Here is a 22,732-nt window from a genome sequence, read left to right as displayed (position 1 = left end):
CGTGGCTAAGAGGTTATGACACTCCGCTGCTGACCCGAAAGACGCGGCTTCGACCCCACCGCGGTGGTCAAATTTCGATGGAGGCGAAATTCTAGAGGCCCATGTACTGTGCGATGTCAGTGCACGTTAAACAACCCCAGGTGGTCGAAATTTCCGGAGCCCTTCACTACGGCGTCCCTCATAGCCTCAGTCGCTTCGAGACGTTAAACCCCTCATAAACCTAAACCAAACAGTCTGTATTTTCGGCTTGAGGTCGAGCGGCAGGGTTTAAGTCTTAACTGCCACCGTCGACACTTTTTTTTATCATACGATGAAGTCGCAGGGTTGGCAGTTTTTTTTTTTAATATAGGCCGAAAGTGCTCTCCGTCGAGTCTGCCGCGAATGTTGCAATGGAATCCTTATGGACGTGTGGCTGCAGTGTTGTCCTTAAGCCTAGTTCGCCAGACTTCGCTGCCTTTCAGCGCCGTCCATATCGAAACTGTTTTGGCCCTCCACAGCTACCCTAGTTACGCAAGTCTCAAGGGACACTGCATCCCCCTGATTTGTCTCCGGGATTGCGAATGCGCTGCAAATAACGCTTGGCTAAGCGTCCGTGACCGCACATTGGCTTGGCTACGTGCAGCGGACGCCCGGCGAAAATTTTCGCAAACGAAAGCTTCGGCCTCCCTCTCGAGGCAGCACTCTTGTTTTTGCGAGAATGCACGTATACCGAGCTCGCTTCCTTAGCACCCGCGTTGGCCCTTGCAAAACCTTCGTGCCAAGTTTGCGCAGGCCTCGAGATGTATTGTCGACAGTGTTCCTGTGCGCGAGTTTACCGAATGGCACAAGCTGTCGCGCTCATCCACGCTGTCCTGACCATTTGTCAGCATCTACTGCGATTTTGGGGGCAAGAGGCTTTCTTCTTTTGCTGGAAACTTGTGCAAGTATGCTTCACACTTTCGCAGCTGTATAAAGAGGCCTTCCTTGAAAGAGAAATATGAATCCCCGAAGCGTGCAAAAACGCGGCGCGGCCGCGGACGTTGCTCGCTCTGCTCGTTAGTTTCGCAATCGAAGCTTTCATAAATTTGCTGTTTTTTATTTGTTATTTTTTTACTTACCCGCGCAGCAGCGTCAGCTGTAAATAAACTTGCCTTGCTAGTTGACGTGCGTGCGTTCATGTTCCTGTATATGGTTGTCCTTAAATATGCATCCCACGCATTATTTTCTATATGCTTTGCATCTCTGCCGTCAACAGACTTGAAACTGCTGATAAGTCGCTCTTTCCTGGTGGAAGCAGTTGGTCTTGGCCACGGTGCGAGAAGTAGTGATCTAGGCTGTTTTTACATCAAAATCGAAGTTTCTGAATAGAAACGACGCGTAGAGTTGAATGTTTCAGCTTATAGTGTCCGCTGCAACGTTTTGCATGGATGAAAACCGGCTTTGAATTGCACCTCATATGTCACCTGCACAGTGCTTCTTTAAACTACTGGTTTCGCAGACGAAAATAAAAGTAAATGTCATTAAGCTTCGCGTTGCACGACTCGAGTTCTCGAGGGCGCTCAGTGCTTGGAGCTTCGTATCCCGGTATATAGCCGGCCGTTTCCCGCCTCCTTTAACGCAGTCTGTTTGGGTTAAATTAATTAGCTTTTTGCATTTGCACTGACTGTGTGACACCACGTATAGCAGTGCAAACAAAGGACAGGAAGCGCTTGAAGCTGAAGATTTGCTGAAAAAGCAACAAAAAAAACACATGCATTAAAACCGGCTAACGAGTACGTAGAAGCAGTGGACTGTGTATAACCTGTTTGTCATCTATTCCGTCCTCTAAAAGTAACTTTTTGCGCCGCATGACGTCGCCGGTTATGCAGCCGCACTCTGCACCTATGTCCTGGCACACACACCATCGGTGACGCGCGGGCCGCAAGAGCAGAGCTTCCGCCGCGTCGCGCGTCTCGGCAGCGCGCGCGCGGAGGCGTCGGTGGTGTTCGCGGTCGTCGAGGCGCGCCCTTGCAGGCCGGGGCGACCTCGGAGGGACATCTTCGTCGCGCCGTGACCGCGAGCTCCCGGGGGGAGCGCTTCTCTCACCCACGCCGCATACTTGTTCGTGGGATCTTTCCTGGGCCAAGGCTGGCTTCGCGTGCCTCCGTACAACCCCCTCCCCCATTCCGAGTCTCGGGCGGGTTCGCTACAAATACCAGTTGCGAAGTGCCGCAGTCCGAGCGAGCACTGCAGGCTATAGGTTGAGCACTCTCGGCATGCACGTGTCATTGATCAGTTCCGGTGAAGGTGGGGCATTCGAAAAAGCCAAAAGTATTGAGCCAGTGAATTTCGATGCTGGACCGTTTGGTGGCGACCCGCGACAGTGGTGCAGAAAGGGCCAAAAATATTCGAGCATAGCCGGCTGTCGATATGCGGGGCCCATTTGCCGGCTCTACGGGGTGCTGATGTCGGCAGGTCACCGGTCGAGGACTTATGTGGGTTGCATGGAAACAAGCTGTATACCGTGATGAATGTGTTCGCCTTGCAGGTTTACGGCTTGAAAGTAGCTTACCAAACTTCACCAAGCCGCGCGTAACTATTCTCCAGCTACAGTGCATATCGGCGAGGTCAGCTACAAGACTGTTATGTTGGATAAAAGATGTCGTAGATGCGCCGAGTGCTCGGGGTTAGTCATGACTGGCCATTTAGATCAACTGTTTCCTGGCGCTTTTACCCTTTTTCCGTCATTTATCACGAGATGAGTGAAGTGTTTCAGCGGGTAAAGCTGTATCCTGCAGCGAGTCGATTGCATGCGCTCTTCTGTAGCTGTTTTTTTACGGTCAAGACAGTTTGAGAGAGACAGCATGACTTCGTGACGCCACGAGTACAGCAGACGTCCGGATGCGCTCTGTGGGAGCTCTTTCCCACTGGGCTCTTGCGACACTGCCAGTTGTCCTCTGGATGATTGGCCCGCAGTAGAGACCCGAAGGGACCTCCCGTATACAGGCAAGGGAAGCCACCGATAAATGAAGGCTAAATTATAAGGCGTTGCGTTAACCCAGTCCAGAAAGCGCATTTACGACTCAACGAAGAGCATAAGTTAGAGAGTTCCATATAGCGCGTTCTTTTGTGATGCGCCGTAAAGTCAGGCATATCGACTGGGACGAACGAGGGTGTTGCCCAATGCAGCATGAACAGCTCGAGTGATTCAGTTCCGGCGCCACCGTCGCAAAGCAAGCAAAACAAAGACAGCTGAAGAGGCGCCCCTTCACGTCGAGACCACCTCGCGTCCAGCGTCGAAGCATTCACTTTATGACGCGACCGCTTGCCCAACCTGGTTGAAGAGCTGTCCGTCTCTGCTATATCGAGGCTTCGGAAGCGAGGCCATTCATGTTTGTTCTTCACCCCCGCGCTTTATATTTTTTTTAGGTCTATACTCCACCCGCGTGCGTACAGCGGCGGCAGCTTGCCAGGACTTGGGCAGAGGCGCCCCATTTTTAAGGTCTATCTCTCAGCAAGAGGCGCCAGGCCCAGAATGAAACGGCCGGCCTTGACACGGGGGGACGCTGCCAGCTCGTGTCTTGCGTATGCGCGCGGTGTGTGGAAGGTTCGGCTCATTCAGGAGTGGCTGCAGCCGTTTCTGTCTCGCTGCACGCGAACAATGTCTGTTCGCAGCTCGCGCGCGAGTGCGCGTGTGAGCGAGCTGGTGGGATTACCCGCTATGCGTGCCAAAGGCGGCGCGAGCGTCGGTCCTATGGGCAGCGCTTTGTGCTTACATGCCTTTTTAGGGCTGTGGACAAATTGAGTCGTCCATTTCTTTTTGGCGGAGAAGGGGAGTGGGTTTTCAATTACCACAGGTCGCCGCTCAAGAAAACTTTAAAGAACGTGCAGCCGGTGTCGCAGCCAGCTTTTTATGAGCGAACAGCGAATGCGTCGTGCGCGCTTTTCTGATACTGCTTGCATAATGTGCGGATATCGTTGCCGCGTGCGTGGCCGCGCTAGTCTCGAGCGAAGCCCAGTCGTTGCATAAGCTCTGTGGAATGCACCATAGTGTCTTTCTAGACTGCACGCGCCGGGACATTTTCAGTAGCGCCGACTTCGGGACAGTCGCGTCCTGAGCGTATTTTCCATGCGGATAACAGCCTCTCTGGGAATTTCAGCCGCTATTGCGAGAGCGGCGTCGCAGATGGCACGTGCTGCGGGAATGCCAAACAAGCGCTAATCATCACTGTCAAGGCCGGTACGACTCGCTCTGGCGCCTGCCATATTTGACACTTCTGAAATTATGCCTGGCCGCTTGAATCGGGGCTGCCCTGTCGCAGTAAAAACATTGAAAATTAATGTTGAGGAAAGGAAAGCGCGCAGTATTCGTCTCTCTTCTCACCAGGTACCCGGACGCCATGAGAGAAGCGATGGAGGAGGGAGTGAGAGGTGCCCCAGTGGAAGGCTCCGGTATAATTCTAACCACCGGGAGATCTGTAACGTTTCGCCTCCAACGAAAAAATTGCTGCGACCGCCGCGGCCGTACCTGTATCGCTCCTCTGTGGACGCCTCGACCGCGCCGAGAGGGAAAGGAAGTTGGTAGAGAAAGAAGGGGTACCGTAGTGGAGTTCTCGGGAGTTTAGACTACCTGGGGATCTTTAACGTGCACTGACGTTGCACATTTTAAGGGTGCCTACAGCGTTTTGCTGCTATAGAAGCTGGGCCACAGACTTGTTTCGAATCTGGTATCCGGCTCTGTATCCGAGCGCTGTAACCATGGAAACGCGGCCGCTGCGGCTGTATAAAGAATGATTTGTTATCAGGAATTTAAAGGCGCGATATCTGCCACTATTATCAACTATGATCATGAACAAAGGAAAGGTGCGCTAAATATGGCCTCACTCTAGGTGGGGCCTGCACCGCGACGCCGACGGTGAAGGGGCGGGGGGGAGGAGGGGGGATGTCAGAAAAAGGGGGTACATCGAAGCCCCAGCTGAGGCGGCGAAGGACAGCGTCCAGTGGAGAGCGTGTCCGCCGCGCGCGCTCGAGAAGGCCCTCGAAGCGGGAGAGGGTTCAGAGGGGGAGGGGGCAAGCGGTGCACTATACGCCCCCCTCCTTCGTCTGTGTGTCGCCGTTATAATCCTTACGACGCTCGCTCCGCGGCGTCCTGGGCGCCTTTGCCGCTCGCATCGCCCAACGAGTCGTCGGCTCCCGCGCACGTGCCGCTTGATTTGCGCGGTCTTCGGAGTGCCGTGCTTCGATGACGCCGGGCCGAAACTCGGGAAGCTGTGCCGGTCCGTGCCGGGTGCTGTGAGCGTCGTCGACCACGCGGCGATGGTGGCGATGTCCAGCTTCCCCGGAACTTTCTTCGCTCGCGTTTCCAAGATTCGCCGAGCGTCGGCAGCTCTCGTTGTTCTGCTGGCGTTGTTCGGTGAGTACAGTGGGCACTTTCTTTCCGTACTGCGCTCACTGGGAGCATCGAGGCTAGGCTGGTCTCTACCTAACGCATTCGGCTGCTGCGTGTTGCCATTATTTGACTTTTCGTCTGTGACTTCTTTGTCCGTTTCGGTCCACGCCTGTTCGCTTTTCACTTCACGTTGCTACGTCGTTAGCACAGCCTACAGGAGGACTCTCGTCTTAAAAAGTATTAATGTCGCCCCGTACGAGGCTGAACGAATGTCATGCTGTATTTTAAAGAATAGAAAGAGGGGCCAGGAGGGTGGCGCGTAAAATTGTACGCCTTTTTTCTGTCACGCCCTGCAGCTTTGACGGCCCAGCACATTGCGAGTCCGCCATACGTAAGCGCAGGCTCTTTTGACGCCCCCGTTGATCGATGCCCTTCTGCCATTACCGAACAAAGCCGGCTCGTAATGGGGAGACGGTAATCGTTCCCTTTTAATCTAATCACGATGGCTTTCACCGCATGCACTTCAATTTGCACAGTCTGGGTGGCCACGCCTTCCTCCAGCCGCGAGTGCCGTTTTCCGCCCTGTGTTTTGCGTAGCAGCTGACCAATTTAATCTGCTTCTCAGAACAAACTTGTACAGCACTGCATGTCACCATTATCAGAGAACCGGGCCCTGCAGGTGTAAGAAGCGCTCAGTCGGTCGACGGATTTCATTGAGCTGTGATCACACGCATTCCACCGATGCGGCTAAAGAAGGGCCGCACACCTGTCCGTATTCTTAGGTACTCGAAACGCTGCCATATATTAAATAAGCTCGCAGTCGCATATGACACCACTTAAGATATAGGGCTGTATTGGCTTAAACGTTGCGGAAGATATCTTCTTTTAGCGTATGTATTTGCGCTCCTCTGGACTGGCTGGCGGCACTATGCCCTCGCGAATGTATTGAGCAAGATGCCGTCCCCGATATCGCGGCTGCAAGCGCTGCACGGACCCGAAGGGTCCGCTGCCAAGGAACTTTTTTCCAATTCGTAATAAGCGATCGCACGGCGAGGGGGGGCGCACATTACACGCGTATAGCGTGCAGCTCGGCGCAGGAACGCGCGTTTGAAAAAGAACGCTGAGCGGAGTCGTTGCGTGGGTCAGAGACTTTGTCGAGGTCGGCGCCGCCCCAGAGCGCGCGCGCGCACATACCTAACCATGGCGCCTTGCATCTCGAGTACGCCCCGTCCAGCCTCGCATGCAAATCGTGTACGTGTTGGCTCCTTGGATTGCCCGCATGTGTTTACGCGTACATTCTTTTGTTTTGCTTCAACCCCCTTGTATGCGGTGGAAGGCGCGGCGCACGGAAGCGGAATTGATTTATCCGGCTTCTTGGACCGGTCCCGGTGGCAAGTTGTTAAGCGACGCCTGGGCGGCAGCAAGCTATGCGGCCATACCTGCATCAGGCCTGTTGGCAGGGTTAGCTTGCGTAGTATGGCGCGCGGGTTTCCAGTAGGTAGGACAGCTGGTGTACCTCCACTCCGGAGGTCTGCAGCTTGCCACGTCGCTTATGGTGTTCGCATTTTCTTTTTACCCGTGGAAGCCATCAGCGAGGGTTGCGCCAATCTCTGAGCCACGCCCTTGCAGAATTCTTTCTTCTTGCCAATTAGCTTGTCATTTGGCGTGCTTCAGCCATCATAAGGTTATGGAGGGAGACTTTGGGGCAGAAATTGAATTTCTTTGAATTCAGAGCGCGATTCAGTGTCCATTTGAAATTCAAATGGACACTGAGGATACCTCCATTCCCTAACCACTGAGCCACCGCGGCAGGTTATCCAAAAGTCATTTTCACTGTCAGCAAAACTAATAATAATGGCGGAATTATCGATTAAATGCTAAGCCTTTATTCCCTTTCTTATTGGAGAGGCATTGATGCGGCTTTTCATCTTCGTAGGATCGTGCTAATTCGTCCCGATACGTATCCCCCGATGACCTTTGACTTCTAATTTCTACGAGCGGCGTGTGTCACGGGAAAAATGTTTCGGATCTCTAAATTCAATCAAAGCCAATGCGAGTGCATGTCCCGTATAGCCAAAGAATGAATAGAATTCATGGTTTGCGCGCGAGAAAGAGGAGGTAATTCGTTTTGATGCAGACCCCCTAACTCGTATAAAAGCCCCGCCCGTCGGCGCGTCTTTCCCAGCGCCCGGCTCATGCCTTCGGAAACGTTCATTTTTCTTCGCCAGAACGCGCTCTAAACGACGGACCCTTGAAAAGGGAGCCCCCAAGATACAAAACGAAGTACCAAATCGCGTTTCTCATTCCCAGTGCAAGGCCTGTGTTGCGGGGCCTTTACGCTGACGCCTAAAAACAACGTCGCCCGTTTCTGCTTGTTCGCTCCAAGTCGGCGCTTCGTGCGGGCTTCGACGCGGTGACGGTGCACGCACATTTTTCAGTCCCGTTCTTTTTTTCTAGTGCGGGAAACGGGAGCGCAAGTCTCCCATTTGCGAGGGGGAGCATTTCCGATTAATACATTTCGGAAAGGACGCAATTTAAGCAACAGCGTTTGCGCTGCAGCAGATTTCGAGTGAACATACGGGGTGTCTTATTACCAGGGTGCAGTTGCATTTCTGATGTGTGGGGTCGTAGTGTGCGTCCCGCGCTAATGGGCGGGAAGAGTGAAAGTGAACAGACTGAAAGGGAAGTCTGCATCAGGTTGTATGCTCCAGTTCAAAGCTAAGGGAACTCAAGTGCAAGCGTGTGCGCCCAGATTCCGCTGGATCTGGTGAAGCACACTGACTGAAGCAAGCAAAGTGTAAAAAAACGAAACACAAACAAAACTGTACTTAAAGCTGGCTTTTACGCATCACTTATGTATCTGCGGCAAAGGAAACTTTCCAGACTTTTTTTAAGCCGGCATAAACTGAATTTTAAGTAATCTAAACCGGCTGCAACGCGAGTGTTCGGTACCAGTCTTTCCTCTGCATATTGTGGTGCGTACGGAAGTGAGATGCTCATAAAATGTGCTGCTTGATGAGTTTCTCATAACTCTTGCGCCGCTTTCAAAATCTTCTTAGGCGAGTGCTTTGACTATGAGAATCTGTTATTTTAGAGGGAGTATTTTTATTTTATTGGAATCGAATGTTTTGTCCCATTCTCTCTATGGATGGAACGAACAATGCTATAGAACCCTGCACTTACCGGCTGAGTTGTTCATTGCGAAAGCGCGTTGTTGGCCCCGGTGCTCTTATTTCGAACATCTCGTCGCGGTTACCGCTTCAAAACTCTTCTCTCAGCAAAATCGTCACGTCTCGCTGCCGTAACGAGCCGGGGTTGAGTGCTTATCAAATCGCCGCTTCACGTAGAATGTCGCGCTTTGTCAATATCACTTACTCTTTCGTCGCCTTGCGCGATCAGAGCACGATGTTGCTACGAAGATCCGTAGTTGCTATGAACCGCTGCTTCCATTTTATAACAGCGTAATGTGCGGCGATGCGCTGACCCAAACGAGCAGCGGGGACAGTGAAAGGAAACCCGTATTTTCATTTCGCTCGAATGTAGCGTGGGCACCGACGGACGCACCGCGCAGTGTTTCGTGAAGCAAGCGCAGCAATGAGCTCGGCCTCGTCACGTGTAAGTGCACTGCACCCGCTTTGACATGAGCACAGCTTGTGCGCTGCGGGTTCATATTTAACCAGCTGCGCTGAATATGGAAGGGCTCCTAGCGATCTCGAGTACGCCCCGAAGGCCCGGTTCACATTCTGGGTCAAGCCAAGGGCCCTTAGATAATCTCGGGCAGTAGTTTCCGCGTAAGCGACGGAAGAAGAAAGTGCGTGCCACTGCAAGCTTCCTATTGCGAAGGGGCGTGTATAATCAATACCCGCGTAAAGGTTGTCCCCAAAGAGCCTGCGTCAGGCACGATGATATCGAGACGACAAACGAGTGGCTGCCCCCATTCGCGTGCCTGACTCGCGTGCATGGTTTGCAATCGGTTGCGACAAGTGGGACGTAATTGGGTCGAATGGACGCTGGCCAGTAACTTCCGCGCCGGCGCATGCAAGCTCCCCCAGGTAGTGCTCGCGCCGTTAAAACGGCACTCGGTGACATGGAAGCCGCTTCGCCCACGGGGCGTGTCTGGCTTCTGGATGGGGGGGAGGTTGTAATGAGCGCGACACGTGAGCCAGCTTGTGTGCGTGTGTGTATAGTGGCTTTATTGAAATAGAAGTTGTTTGTATTTCATGCTTTATGAAAATTAAAATAAAACATTTTACATAGAGCTATAAAAATAAAATTGGCGGTGGTTTAGCTCTGGTTAAACCTGGAGTGACGCGATAGCTACAGCTGGCAGTGGAACACGGTAACGTGACAAACCATGTGATAAAACAACGCCGCGCCGCCGGCAGCTGCTCCGCACCACGTGACCAACCACGTGACAGCGTGGCGGCGCCGCCACGCCGAAGGCTCGAAATGCTACCGTAATGTAGTTATCGCTACAATAACAGAATTGGAGGAACGTAGTTGCCGGCTGCGCCAACTACTATCTAAAGCACCCGAGCTTCGAGCGGCGGAAATAAAAGGGACAGGGCAGAAGGTAAGGACACGAAATAGATGAGAGGGATACAGGAAAGAGAGCCGATTAATTATATGCAACTAGTACAAAGCCACATTCACACGCACATTCGCACTAAATGAGAAATGCACAACCGCTCAAGCACCGGTTCTCTGCTTCAGTACCGCACCGCACCGCACGCGAGCCGTCATTGTCGCTATATACCGAGCGTTTCAGCGTACTGAGCGTTTCAGCGAACGCTCCCAAAAATTCCTTAAAATACTGATATGGGGTCGTCTTGTCCATGCTTTCGAACTTGCCAGTGACGTTAACCATCAAGTTGGGTTAACTACAATATTAGTGAATTCATACAGTTTTGCTGCGTCCCTTAGTCGCGTGGGAATCGGCGGAAACGAGAGCGCTGATGCATGTGCCGCACGTGCCCGTGATGAAAAACTAAAACGTGTTCATACCTCATAAAGACTCTATGAAGTTTTGTTCAGCATTAACAGAGCAATATGGCAGGCTTCATGGGACAACGAAGTTAACAAGCTGCATTTTGTAAAGCCCGTCCTGATGAAAGGAAGACCTGCAACGCACCAGGAACTTTTTATAGAAGTAAATTTCTGTCGTCTTCTCATTGGACACACACGCACACCTTACGCACAACTTCCTACTGACAAAACAAGAGAAACCTGTTTGTGGAAAATGTGGAGATGAACTTTTTCATGAACTTTTTCATTTTATTATCATGCACGAAACTCGAAAAAACTAAGTAAAAATTACTTTGCTCAATCTTCAAAGGATGCATTCCTTTTCACCCAACGCTGCTCTTAGATGATAATGCAGTTGTTAACATTTCGTGCGTTTAGCTTTTTATAGGAAGCAGGTTTTCCTGAGACTAAATTCTAACCCACAGCTTCGCTTTATTGTATGATACACTTCAGCCACTTTCTCATTCCTGAGAAGGCCGAGGTCTTTTTTTTTTTTTGCGAACCTTCGGGTTGTTGGTTGTTGCACAGCCAACGATGGTCGCTGACATTCTTTAAAAGCTTTACTACTAGCCATTTATAAAATACCTTTCCCCTGTCATCGCAAGCTAATGCACTGTAAACACGAATACGCCTGAATGGGAATAAAAAGAAAGTCAGCTCTGCTCTAGCCCACTCCTTTTTATTAAAGGAAGTGCTCTAGAGGACAGCTTCCTCACTTCTTACTCCTTTTTAGGCCCTCTACACCACAGTTTTTTTCTTCTTGATTTTATAAAAATCTGCCAAGTTTTCCATACGCCTGAGCTTGGCGCATGACAGTCTTAAACGCTTATGCGCCACTAAACCCAACACAACACGTTAGTGGTTTCGGTTAATTAGTCATATAATTATATTGACTTTGATAGTAACCGACGTTCGCTGCGGCTGAGTGGATATTCGTGAAAACGTTTTCTCCTTCGAGCTCCCTATTTTTAGGAATTCTTGAGTGTTCCCTGAAAAAGACCAGTATACGCTATTTATTTATATAAATAAATAACTAAATAAATAAATATATGCTGGTCTTTTCAGGGAACACTCAGGAGTTCGTACACGGTAAGCATGCCGCGCGCTATCAATGTGTATAGGATCGGCGTTTAGACATACTGCCGTACGTGGTCGAAAAATGTCCATGGGTTATTCATCGTACCCGCCGCGGCGGCTCAATTGTTAGAGCGTTCGGCTACTGATCCGGAATACCCGACCGCGGCGGCTGCGTTTTTATGGAGGCGAAACGTTAAGGCGCCCGTGTGCTGTGCGATGTCCGAGCACGTTAAAAATCCCCAGGTGGTCGACTGAGTGAGTGAACTTTATTGAGCTGTAGATTCGCTGGTCTTCTGCGGTCTTCAGATGGCTTCGTCCACCTTCTTGCAGAGCGGTCGGTTGCCCTCAGTCCAGGGCTCCGCTGGATGCTGCTGCCAGTTGTGCTGGCCGAATCACACCTTCTTGGTCGACCCGGCGATCGCTGGAGAGCACTCCCTCCCATTGCTCCGCACTCGGGTTTGATATAACGCGTACCACGTCTATCTTCTGGCATGCCCGCGTTATGTGATACAGCGTGGGTGTTTCGTGGCACCAGGGGCATTTGTCATTGTATTGTGTGAAATACATTTTGCTGAGTACGTTTAGGTTCGGGTACGAGCCCGTTTGTAGCTGCCTCCACGTGACAGTCCTCTTTGCTAAGGGAGTTAGGCGGTGGTGGGTACCGCTTTCTGCAGCCTTTGTAGTAATTTACTATCGCCGAATAGTCTTGGAGTACAGGCAATTATGCCGGAGCCCTCTACTACGGCACCTCTTTCTCCCTTTCATCTTTCACTCCCTCCTTTATCCCTTCCCTTACGGCGTGGTTCAGGCGTCCAACGATATCAGACTGACACTGCGCCATTTCCTTTCCCCAAAAACCAACCAAGCAACCAACCTATTCATCGGAGCTTTGGATGGAGATGAGTGCAACCAGCTGGGTCGACACGTTTCCTGCCGTGCATGCCACGGATCGAGGTTTTACTCGCTACCAGACGCACACATATTGTGTAATAGAACCCGACAGTGGGCCTGGAAAGAGGGCGAGGCTAAGCAATGCTCTCACTTGCCTCTGGCTGACTACATGCATACCAGCTCTCGGGCCTGACGACCGCAAGAAGCGAAGCGAAGCTTTAGATGCGTCCAGCCTCACTCCAACGTTCCTCTCTGACAGCGCGTCGGATGTTGCACCTACTCAGTGCTAGCGCCGCCGTAGCCATGCTTCACCAGTGCAAGGAACTCGGCTTGCTGATGCTTGTTCAGCACGTCTCAGCGCGAACGTAGACAACTGCTGTTCTCCTTTGATCCTCTCATTCATACTGTCGGGCTGGAACATCATTGGTGAGCGCAGGCAGCATCTCCTCCAGGCCACCGCACAAAAAGCCAGTGCCTGCATATCGATCGCTCAATGTGTGTAGCGACGTGCGTCGTCATGCCCTCGGAAGAGTCTCGCAAATTGCGTTTCCATCGCTGTCAACGTATAGGCTCCGTGAGGCATGCGGAAGCTGCTCGCTTTCGTTTGATGCCCGTCGCTGGCCGTAGCAGGTCGACCTTCACGACCGACAGTGCCGGCTACCACGTATACGACGAAGCAAGCAAGAATGGTCGCGGAACCAGTTACGTGCGCGCCGAATATAGCTCATTCCTCGCGCAACGCGTATTCGCGCTTGTGCCACGACATGTTTTGCTTAACTCGCGGAGGCGTAAAAAATAACGCAGATCTTTCTTTAGCTGCGCGCACTCATGTAGAAGACCCGCGTATGTGCGCGCGCGTTTGAGCAGACTCGCTGTTCCAGACACGCTTACTCGCGTGTGGTCCCCGAAGGTCGCGCTTAATAATTCAGCGCGAAAAGACTGCCGTGAGTCAGAGACGAAGTCTGGCGACGATTGCGCACCCAAGCACGCGGGTGGGTTTCACTCTCGCCCCCGTGCGTAGACTCGTCACAGTTCCGTGTTTTTATTGTTGGCCACAAAGACACGGCGCGTAATTACGGACAGTCGCGTTCGGTTTGCGCTGACGCTCTGACATGCAGCGAAGCCGGACGCCCCGTCCACTCTCGCAAGAACTCGGGGCGTGTGCTCCGACGAGGACGTCGTTAATCACGCTTACGTTCGGTTGAGCTAGACTCTATATATAGTACACGCTTTTTCTAGTCTGGAGCGGGTGATGAGCATGTAGAAAAAACTGCTGCGCCTGACCGGGCGCGCCAGTCATTGCTTCGACCTAATCCGAGCGTAAGCCACCGGGCTAGTGGGCCATATATTTTCTTTTATGCTCCAGCTGTCACGACTCGAGGTTCCCGAATTAGCGATTGGTTCCACCTCTTCAAACAACTCGCAATGAGATGGCAGTGCCTTGTTAGTTCTATACTAACGGCTTGTTTAGTTTTTAAACAAAGCGGCAAGCTATGCGCGAAGGAGGGGTGCGTTAAGAGACGGGAAGAGAGCACAGTGATTTGGAGAACGTACGAGAGCTAATCTAAAACGGGAAGCTGACACAGGCAGGGCATGCAATTAATGCAGGGACCGGTAATCGGTTATTCGAGAATTTAAATTTGGAGGACGCTTAAGCTTCATCTTTATGAGTGAGACGCGACTGCGTGTTGCAGCATTGCTAAGGAGAGCACGGAGCGCCATCGTCCGTTCGGCGCGACGCGTGACCCGTTGGACAATTTAAGTAAAAGACGCCTGTCTCGCATATCTCAGCGGACACCCGAACCGGGCCGTAAGGGAAGGAAAATGAAATGAAAATTGCTTTTAAGGAAATCACGCCTGTCACATTTCTCGCCGGACACCCGTACCGCGCCATAAGGGAAGGAAAATCACTTCCCTTGCGGCGCGGTTCAGGTGTCCACCGAGATGCGCCATTTTTCGCTCACAACGCCGCCGACGACACCGGCTTTCCTGCGACACGAGCTCCTTAACGCTGTCGCGTTAAGATATAACGGAGTGGTTCGAAGAGAAGGTATAAACGGACGGGCAGAGTCGGGCAGGCAGAAGAGATTGAGAAATCGGTGGAGAAGGGATGACCACAGCTGGCACCGAGCAGGACCGAGGGAAGCTCCTGCAGTGGGCCTATAGATGTACGGTGTCTACGAATGTCCCGCGCCATTCCTTGGCATCGACTCTCAACGAGCGTTCATCTGCCTAATGCGAACATCCTGCGGCTGTGTGTGGGTGCGTGCCCGTCTCGTCAGTTTGGAGAACGAGTCGTTTGCTTCATTAATAACAGCGCGAGCCAGCCATCGGCATCAGTGTCGTATTTCCCCGGCGCCCTGTTGACGCTGTGTAGAGTGAGAGCCGGTGTAGGCTTTCCTCGTTCTTTTCGTCCCTCCGTATTACAATGTGACACCGTATACGGCTCTCCCGGATTTCAGGTCATTGTCGTCTTCTCCGTATTCATCAGTCTCGTCTTGTGCGGGGCGGCCCGAGCAGGGCTTTATTGATGCGCCTCCCATTATTTCTTGCCGTGCAGTGAGCTCTGGCATCGTGTCGCGCGCGTCGTTTTGACGACTATTTGCCCCGTTTACTTTGTTTGTTGATGCGTAAGCGTTGATGGCTTCCTTTGCGAGTGAGAAGCGAGGCGCTAACTGCGCCCACCATGCGCCATTTCGTCTAGTTGTCGTCCGCAGCTATAGGGCGCGCAGACGCGGTGTGGGGTGCCCTAGTTCGGGGAACCGCGCACGCGCGGTTTCTGCCGCGGAGACGTGGCAGTGGTGATCAACAGTGAGCATCGTTTGGCCCAGTACCGGCGAGTCGTGCTGAACTTTCACGTGAACACTCAACTTGAAAAGGCAAATTCCAGAAGAGTGGCAACGTGGGATGGCTGGTACTTAGTTTTTACAGGAAGGACGCGACAAAAACTGGACATTGGAAACGTAACGCGCGCGTGTCGTATTCTTGAAAATTGGTTTTTGGTGAAAGGAAATGGCATAGTATGTCTCGCATATCGGCCGACACCTGAACCGCGCCGTAAGGGAAGCAATAAAGGAGGGAGTGAAAGAAGACGGGAAGAAAGAGGTGCCGTAGTGGAGGGCTCCGGAATAATTTCGGCCACCTGGGGATCTTTAACGTTCACTGGCATCGCACAGCACACGGGCGATGTAGCGTTTCGCCTTCATCCAAACGCGGCAACCGCGGACGGGTTCGAACCCGGCAACTCCGGATCAGTAGCCGAGCGCCCTGAGCCACCGCGGCGGGTCCAACGTCGTTTACGTCCCGTTCTTCCTGTATTAAACAGTTAACCTACCACAAACGCGGCCTGTTCGGCAACGTTCGTTAGGGGAATTAAGATGACATCCTTGATAGCGCCCTTAGCCCTTCGCCATGATACACGGGCCAGGCTGCTACTGGCCTTTGTTCCACGCGTATATGAACTTTTTTTTTTTTTAGTCCAATCCAAATCCACCTAAACGTAAACCGAGCAAAACGCGAAAGTATGTTATCCGCACAAACCGTAACGCTATCCAAGCTGTTATATGCTCTACATGTTAGTTCGACCAACTTAACACCACGATGGAGTGAATTGTGCAAATAATTTAGTCAATATCAGCATGTAAACGTTGGATTTGACTCTTTTCAATGTGAAACTGGATTTTACCCAGTTTTGTTCAGAAAATATTCTGTAGTGCAGTTTTCAAGCTGTTTTATAAAAAGTAATGCTTAATATAATATTCTTGCAAATACAACAGAAAATCAATTAGAACATTCATTGCGTGCAATCAAGGGCACTGCTGTGCTTCAACACAAGCATGCAACTAAATGCGAATAGCAAACTTCTGTCTCAAGCACTGGCGTTGACAGCCTTCTTTTCTGGTGTTTCCACTTCGGCAGCTAAAAAGTAAACGAGCCAGAATGTGTGGGATCGTAATATTTTGCTTCGCTGCGCGTTTTAAGTTCTTTGGTATCGAAATTGTACATGCGTACAGGACTGAAGACGACAGTACAGCGCCTAGTAAACGGCTACTACAGGAGAGGCGGTTGTCACATTTTTTAACCCCCCCCGCCCCCTACTTGGCTGCTGTCCCAGCGTGCTTGCGCATGCGCAGCAGACAATGCAGCAGACGACGCCGCTGCGCCCAGCGTTCCCATTGGCTGCACCGTCGTGCCTCTCCTGAGCTTTGCTTCCTCCATGAGGTAGTCTGGGAAGCCATATAAGTGAAGGTGCAAATGTCGTCCGTTCGAATCCTTGTTGCTAGCTAGCCTCCAACTTGCCTAGCACATGCAAGTTTAATGCAACGACACATTGTTTGACACCACCCGAAACGCTGTACTACGAATGGTTGCCTCATGATTTTGTTTCGATTGTAGTCGGGAAAACTGGCGCCACATTGAGTTCGGTCAGTAGGGGGTATAGACGAACGACATGCACAGGGTAGGTCAGAAGTTCCCAAGCCTCAGTGTCCGCTTTTAAGCTGTACAGTTACATCCGCGAAACTCAAAATATCTGTAGAGGGTAAAAGAAGCATGTTTCTAACCTATTGCAAACTTGATAGCTTTATCAACGTCTGGAGTGTCAGGATTTACCGAAGGAAAGCAGACCTCGCGGCCTGGGAACTTTGCACCAACCCTGTACGTGATTGAAATGGCGCTGTTGGGCTAGCTGTGTGCGTCGTACGGCCGCTTGGTGGCGTCACCCTTTTTTCCCCTTGCCATCACTGGGATTTTCTGTACCATCTGCGAGTATGCACACGCGCTGCCGGCTTTTCTTATAGTGGGACTAATAATGCTTTCGAAAGAAATTCCAACGAGCTTCAGCCCATGACGCGTTCCGTACGCACAAGATCATTTTCTGTCAGCGTCGTCCCCAACGCATTAAGGTATAAGACAGATGCGGGGCTTTATTCAGAACGGCGACGAAGCATATGTTTTTAGGTTAAAATTCGGAAATGCAGTGCACTCCTGAAGTGCTGTGCGCAGTGCAGCCTTCGTTGAGCGGTGAACCGGCATACTTGCAAGTGCACCTTTTGAGCCTGCGCCTCTTTGGCGGGGAGTTTGATTCGGCTTCGTAACGTTTATATTGCAGGGCGGGGCATCGGGTTTCGTGTCTCTTCAGTTTGCTGTACAACAGTACAGTCTGCACAAAGCGTCTGCATAAATAAACTCCGTGTGTGTGTGTGTGCGCGCGCGCGCTCTTTGAATTCGCGTCCACCTCTTAGAACTGTACTGGGCTGAACACGCGTGAAATTCCTTTCGAAGAGAAGGGCTTTGCGTGCGCGGTCTTTCTTGACGGCCCTTTCAGTGCATCTGGCTGGCTTGACCCGAGGGCTTTTCGGGATTGAAATGCATTATGTATGAGACGGGCCGACGTGCGCCGCACTCTGGTTTCTTCTCTTTCGCTCTCCACCGGTTCGGCAGCACAATGGAGCTCCCGCCCCCTTCCCCTCCCCTGCCGTTATTGTTTCCTGTCGTGCAAGGGCGCAGCAGATCCATATACCTATGTCACTGGTCGCGGCATCCGATGCCCCGTATTCCATCCATACACATTTTGGAACTGCCACTGCTCGTTCAGGTCGCACATTTCTCTAGTCGGCTAAAGGGAGTTCTAAGCTTAAATTCAACCCTCGTAGCCAGGTTTCGAGACTGGCTGGAAGACTCCTGTCGGCTTCTACTCACGCGCTCGCAAGCCATCTTGCATAGCTTTGACATTTATCTTCAAATAGGAAACATGTGTAAGCCCACCTGACTTTCTGCCGACCTCTGCTGCGCTTGCCTCCTTTTTGAATCCGGTCAGTCACTTGTAATGCCGGCCGTTACCCATAACAACCGCCGGTTATCTTGCCTTAGCATTGCATTGCCTGCTCATCCCCATTTCTTAATTTCGACTATAGTGGGATACAGCTCAAGAATGAAGCGGCAGATGCCTCTCAATGGAGGACCTCCAGCCAATGGCGTCGACCGATTTTCATGACGCCACGGTTTATCCGGTTAAGCCGTGGTTATTCCCCTTTCATCTGCCAGCCCTGCGATTTCACGCTAGCCGGCCTAAGCGTATTGGTCAATGGGAGGGGGAGGGGGGGGGGGAGGTGAGAGAATCGGTCGACGCCATTGGCTGGACGGGGACCTTGAGGTGCGTCCGACTATATTATGCCATTACCTCGCGTTTGTTCCCCGACCCACTCTGCTCTATTCTTGTTTATGTAACGTTACACTCGCTTTCCATATCGTAGCTCGCTCAAGTTCAGCACTTTTCGTTAGCCTCCGTGTTTCTTTCCCATATGCGAGTAAGATACAAGTGAACTTTCCAAAATTCAAAAGAAATTTGAAATGGAACTAAAATATTTTTACGAACATGCTATAGCCGCGGCGGACATCAGTTGCTTAGAATGTCGCCCTAATTATATCTAAATTCGTTGTTTAATTATCGGTCTGATGGTTAATACCAAAGGGGAGATCGAAGCGTGCATTGACAAGATGATGCCATATCAGTCTTTCAAACTAAGAAAAAGCAGTTTTCTAAAGCTCTGCAGCGCGAGGAAGTCCGCTGCTTACTCCCGCACAAAACCGAAACGGCACGTGAGAAGCGCAGGAAGTTCAGCGCAAACGCAACGTCCGCCGATGACTTGTTGCTGACTGCGGCGCCAAATTTGAACTGCCTGCACCATTGTGCCATGCTCCGTCGCTGTCAAAGGTAACGAGTTTGCAGTTCGCGATGACGGTCCTCTTGCTTTCGCGAAGCGGCGAAGCAAAATAATTCGTGTGATGTGGTGCGATAGCGAAGGCGGTTCGAATTGGGCGCCGTAAGCAAAGCCACAAGTCATCAGCTGACGTTGCATTCACACCGAACTACCTGTGCGCCGTCTGCGCTCAGTTTCGGTTTTATGCTGAAATAAGCGCCGGAATTCCTCGCGCAGCAGAGCTTTGGAGAATTTTTTTTTCGTTTCAAAAGCTGAAGCCATGAACAAGACGACGCCATATCAAATTCCCACTGGCACCAACTACTAGACTTAATTAGAAATTGTTAGTAAACTTCAGTTCAGTAGGTATGCGATTAAATGAATTTTCGTAGTAACTGACTTCCGCCGCGGCTTAGTTTGGCCCTTAAAATACATTGTCTCTTTTGCGAACTTCATAATTTCAGTAGTTTTTGAAAGTGTTTGCGAAACACCCCGGGTAACACCGAAACGTCACAATTACTTTTTCAGTAATTCAGTGTTCTTAATGCGTTATTTTCTAACGTTTTTCGTAATGGTAAGTACAGATAGATGTTGGAATAACCTTTCCCCAACACTCGTTAAGCATGATATATGCAACATTCTCAAAAAATAGTAAGGCAACCCTGCGCGAGCATCAACATTATGGTTCATACGTTGTTGACGAGCTTGAAGGCCCGCCGTATGGGAAGGTGCACAACGTTTTGCAATGGCCAACAGCGAGGGCGACGCTTGAGTTCCACAGTAGATACCCAGATAGCACCGAACGTCAGACTGATGCTATGAAAAGGTTCCATTAACGTTAAATATTAACATAGTGTTTTTACATCTTGTACATTAATTTAAAATTGAAAGTGAACATTATTCTAATGCTAACTTCTAAGTTTCTGTTAAAAAATTATTACATGTTATATATGTTAATTGTATCCAACATTTGCTTAACGCTCCACTGCAGAACAAACATACTTTGCATTTCAAGCACTGGGTCTCAGAACTTTCCCCACTGTTCTTACAGTGAAAATGCCTTTCAATCACAGTACTTTGCAACTATCTTACATTAATGGTCCCCACCATAGCTGTAGATTGCATACACAGCCGCATTGTTTTGTTACAAAATTGCTTATTACATGTTCGCCACTATCACTCATGGGACACTTCTCAATAATGAATATAAGGAGCATATAAGCTTGACTACATTGCATCCTTTCGGAGGTACTGTACGTGAGTTTGTGCTATATTGTGGAGCTGCAGTCTCGCCCTCATACCTTGTACGCTTTGCAAGGCGAAGCGTTGATTAAATTGTGTATCGTCACACTGGCGGGCCTGCATGCTCGTGTGGGCTAACTTCATCATTTCTGTGCTACCTGAGGATGCTCACTACCATGGAGTCAAGCTGAGGGACGTCCCATAAGTGAGTGTCGGGATTCTTTCTAACAAAGAGGCTAGTTGACAAACATATTTCCCGTAAGAATAGTGGGAAAAGTTCTGGGACCCAGTGCTTGCAATATATTCGGTGTTTTAATGTCGATGCAAACATTGACATTTAAAAGAATATATTTAAGCAAGTTTTATTTGGAACGCCAATCTAACATTTACGATGCAATACATAAATTTAATTTTTGGCATATTGACAACGTTTACGTCATTGTAATTATTTTTAATTTGTCTTAGGTGTAACCTATAACGCTAACGTAAATTTTATGACGTTATTCTAGAGACCAGGACGTTATGCTACCGAGACCCTTTTCACACTCAGGCGTGCGGCAGGAGGCTTTTATTTGGAAACCCTATATATGCTGGTTCGAAACTAAACGTCCAGCTGAGGGCCCAAAACAACCTGGCCGTGTGGCCGCGATAGCCTCCGCGACGCGATGCGACCACCACCTTGTTTCGCGCCATATGGTTGCCTGCAGAGGCGCGCCGCGCAGTGGTATCACACGAATAAGCTCTATACGTTGCTATTGAGGGATATATTAGTAAACTTCTTCTCGTCAACCGGGAGTATACTTGCCAAAATGCACTCCATCCTATTGCTTTCTGTTATTTCACTCTCATAGTCCGGATCTGCGGTAACTACCTGCTCCCCTGTCCCGCGTTCCCTTCATCGGTTGCATGTAGTACAAAGCGCAAGGTCTAGAAGCCCGTAACATTTGGTTTTAGGGCAAACTATTCCGTATATCGTTTGCACGCCTGTGACTGCAGCGATGCCTGGCTGGCGCTGAGCACCTTACTCGGCACGTCACACAGTGTCTTAGGAATGAGCAGAGAAGGTTCGCTATCTGTTGAAACGGCTGCAGAGCAGGCGATTGTGATGGGTCATGCTGAAAATTGGTTTTTGGGGAAAGGAAATGGCGCAGTATGCCTCGCATCTTGGACACCTGAACCGCGCCGTAAGGGAAGGGATAAAGGAGGGAGTGAAAGAAGAAAGGAAGAAAGAGGTGCCGTAGTGGGGGTTTCCCGAATAATTTCGACCACCTGTGGATATTTAACGTGCACTAACATCGCACAGCACACGGGCGCCTTTGCTTTTCGCCTCCATCGAAACGTGGCCGCCGCGGTCGGGTTCGAACCCGGGTACTCCGGATCAGTAGTCCAACGCCCTAGCCACTGAGCCACCGCGACAGGAAACAGCGTTTTGTTTTTCTAAGCTCTTTTCGCTTCCTTTTTTTGGAGGTAATTTCAGTGTATTTTTCTGGCTTCACCGTGTCCCGAGTAAACGGCTTTATTTCAGTCATGGAGGGAAATATTCAAGTCAAATCTCTCATCCCAGAAACAAAGCTGGAACATCGAATTGGGTGCTTTTGCGCTGTGCGATGTCAGTGCACGTTAAAAATCCCCAGGTGGTCGAAATTTTTCCGGAGCCCTCCACTAGGGCACCTCTTTCTTCCTTCTTTCGCTCCCTCGATCCTTTATGCCTTCCCTTACGGCGCGGTTCAGGTGTCGGCCGATATGTGAGACAGATACTGTGCCATTCCCTTTCCCCCCAAAAAACAATTAAAATTAAAATTTTTTTTTTCCTTTTCGCGGCTGCTGTGAACGTGGCGAAAAGTCCGGCCAAGTTCAGTTTCTCTGTCGGAATGCCGGTCTTAGAGAGGGCGGTGCTCGATCTTATCGCACTTACGCGCCAAAATTGTTTCAGCTGTTTTCTTTGGTTTCACGATTGTTTCTCCGACCCCGCTGCAGCTGTTGCCGTCGGATCAGCACCCCAGTTCCGGATCTCCGTGTTCATTGAGAACCATGTGTTCGACGCGAACCTGGCGCAAGCGAGCAGCAACGCCTTCAAGTACCTCAGTGCAGAGTTCAAGAGCGCTCTGTCCCGTGCCCTGGCGCCCCATCTGAGACTGCGGCCCCCGCACCACATCCCATCCGTGGAGGTTCTTCGTTTCGGGCCGGCACCCGAGCCGGGTGCGCTGACCGTCACCTGCGACGTCAAGGCGCTTCAGGCGGAGCCGCAGGCCTTGCAGCGCGCTATCCGGTCTGTTCTGGACAGCGGGACCGTCGGCAGGTTCAGCATCTCCGGCGAGAAGTCGACCTTAGCACAGCTGGGCGGTGAGCATTCTGCTCTGCAGCTATATTGCAGTTGTAGTGTGCTAGCACGAATGCCTCCCGCTCGGATTTCACCACAGTTGTTTGGCAACGCGGGTTGCTCCAGAAG

The 22,732-nt window shown here is 50.9% G+C and overlaps 1 protein-coding gene across 50 annotated transcripts in view; it reads left to right on the top strand.

The window, feature by feature from the left end:
- LOC144120523 (basement membrane-specific heparan sulfate proteoglycan core protein-like) overlaps positions 1-22,732 on the top strand; it is a 329,407-nt gene that overhangs the window by 157,631 nt on the left and 149,044 nt on the right. For 49 of the 50 annotated variants that reach the window (XM_077653043.1, XM_077653042.1, XM_077653040.1 and 46 more), the window contains exon 3: positions 22,261-22,626. In XM_077653043.1, the coding sequence (XP_077509169.1) occupies positions 22,261-22,626 (366 nt within the window). Of the gene's footprint in view, positions 1-5,193; positions 5,372-22,260; positions 22,627-22,732 lie in introns of those variants that run through there. The other variant, XM_077653022.1, reaches the window with a different exon arrangement.

The sequence above is a fragment of the Amblyomma americanum genome, chromosome 2 (genome assembly GCF_052857255.1).
Source record: "Amblyomma americanum isolate KBUSLIRL-KWMA chromosome 2, ASM5285725v1, whole genome shotgun sequence".
Taxonomy (NCBI): Eukaryota; Metazoa; Arthropoda; class Arachnida; order Ixodida; family Ixodidae; genus Amblyomma; species Amblyomma americanum.
This window is presented reverse-complemented; position numbering and strand designations above follow the sequence as displayed.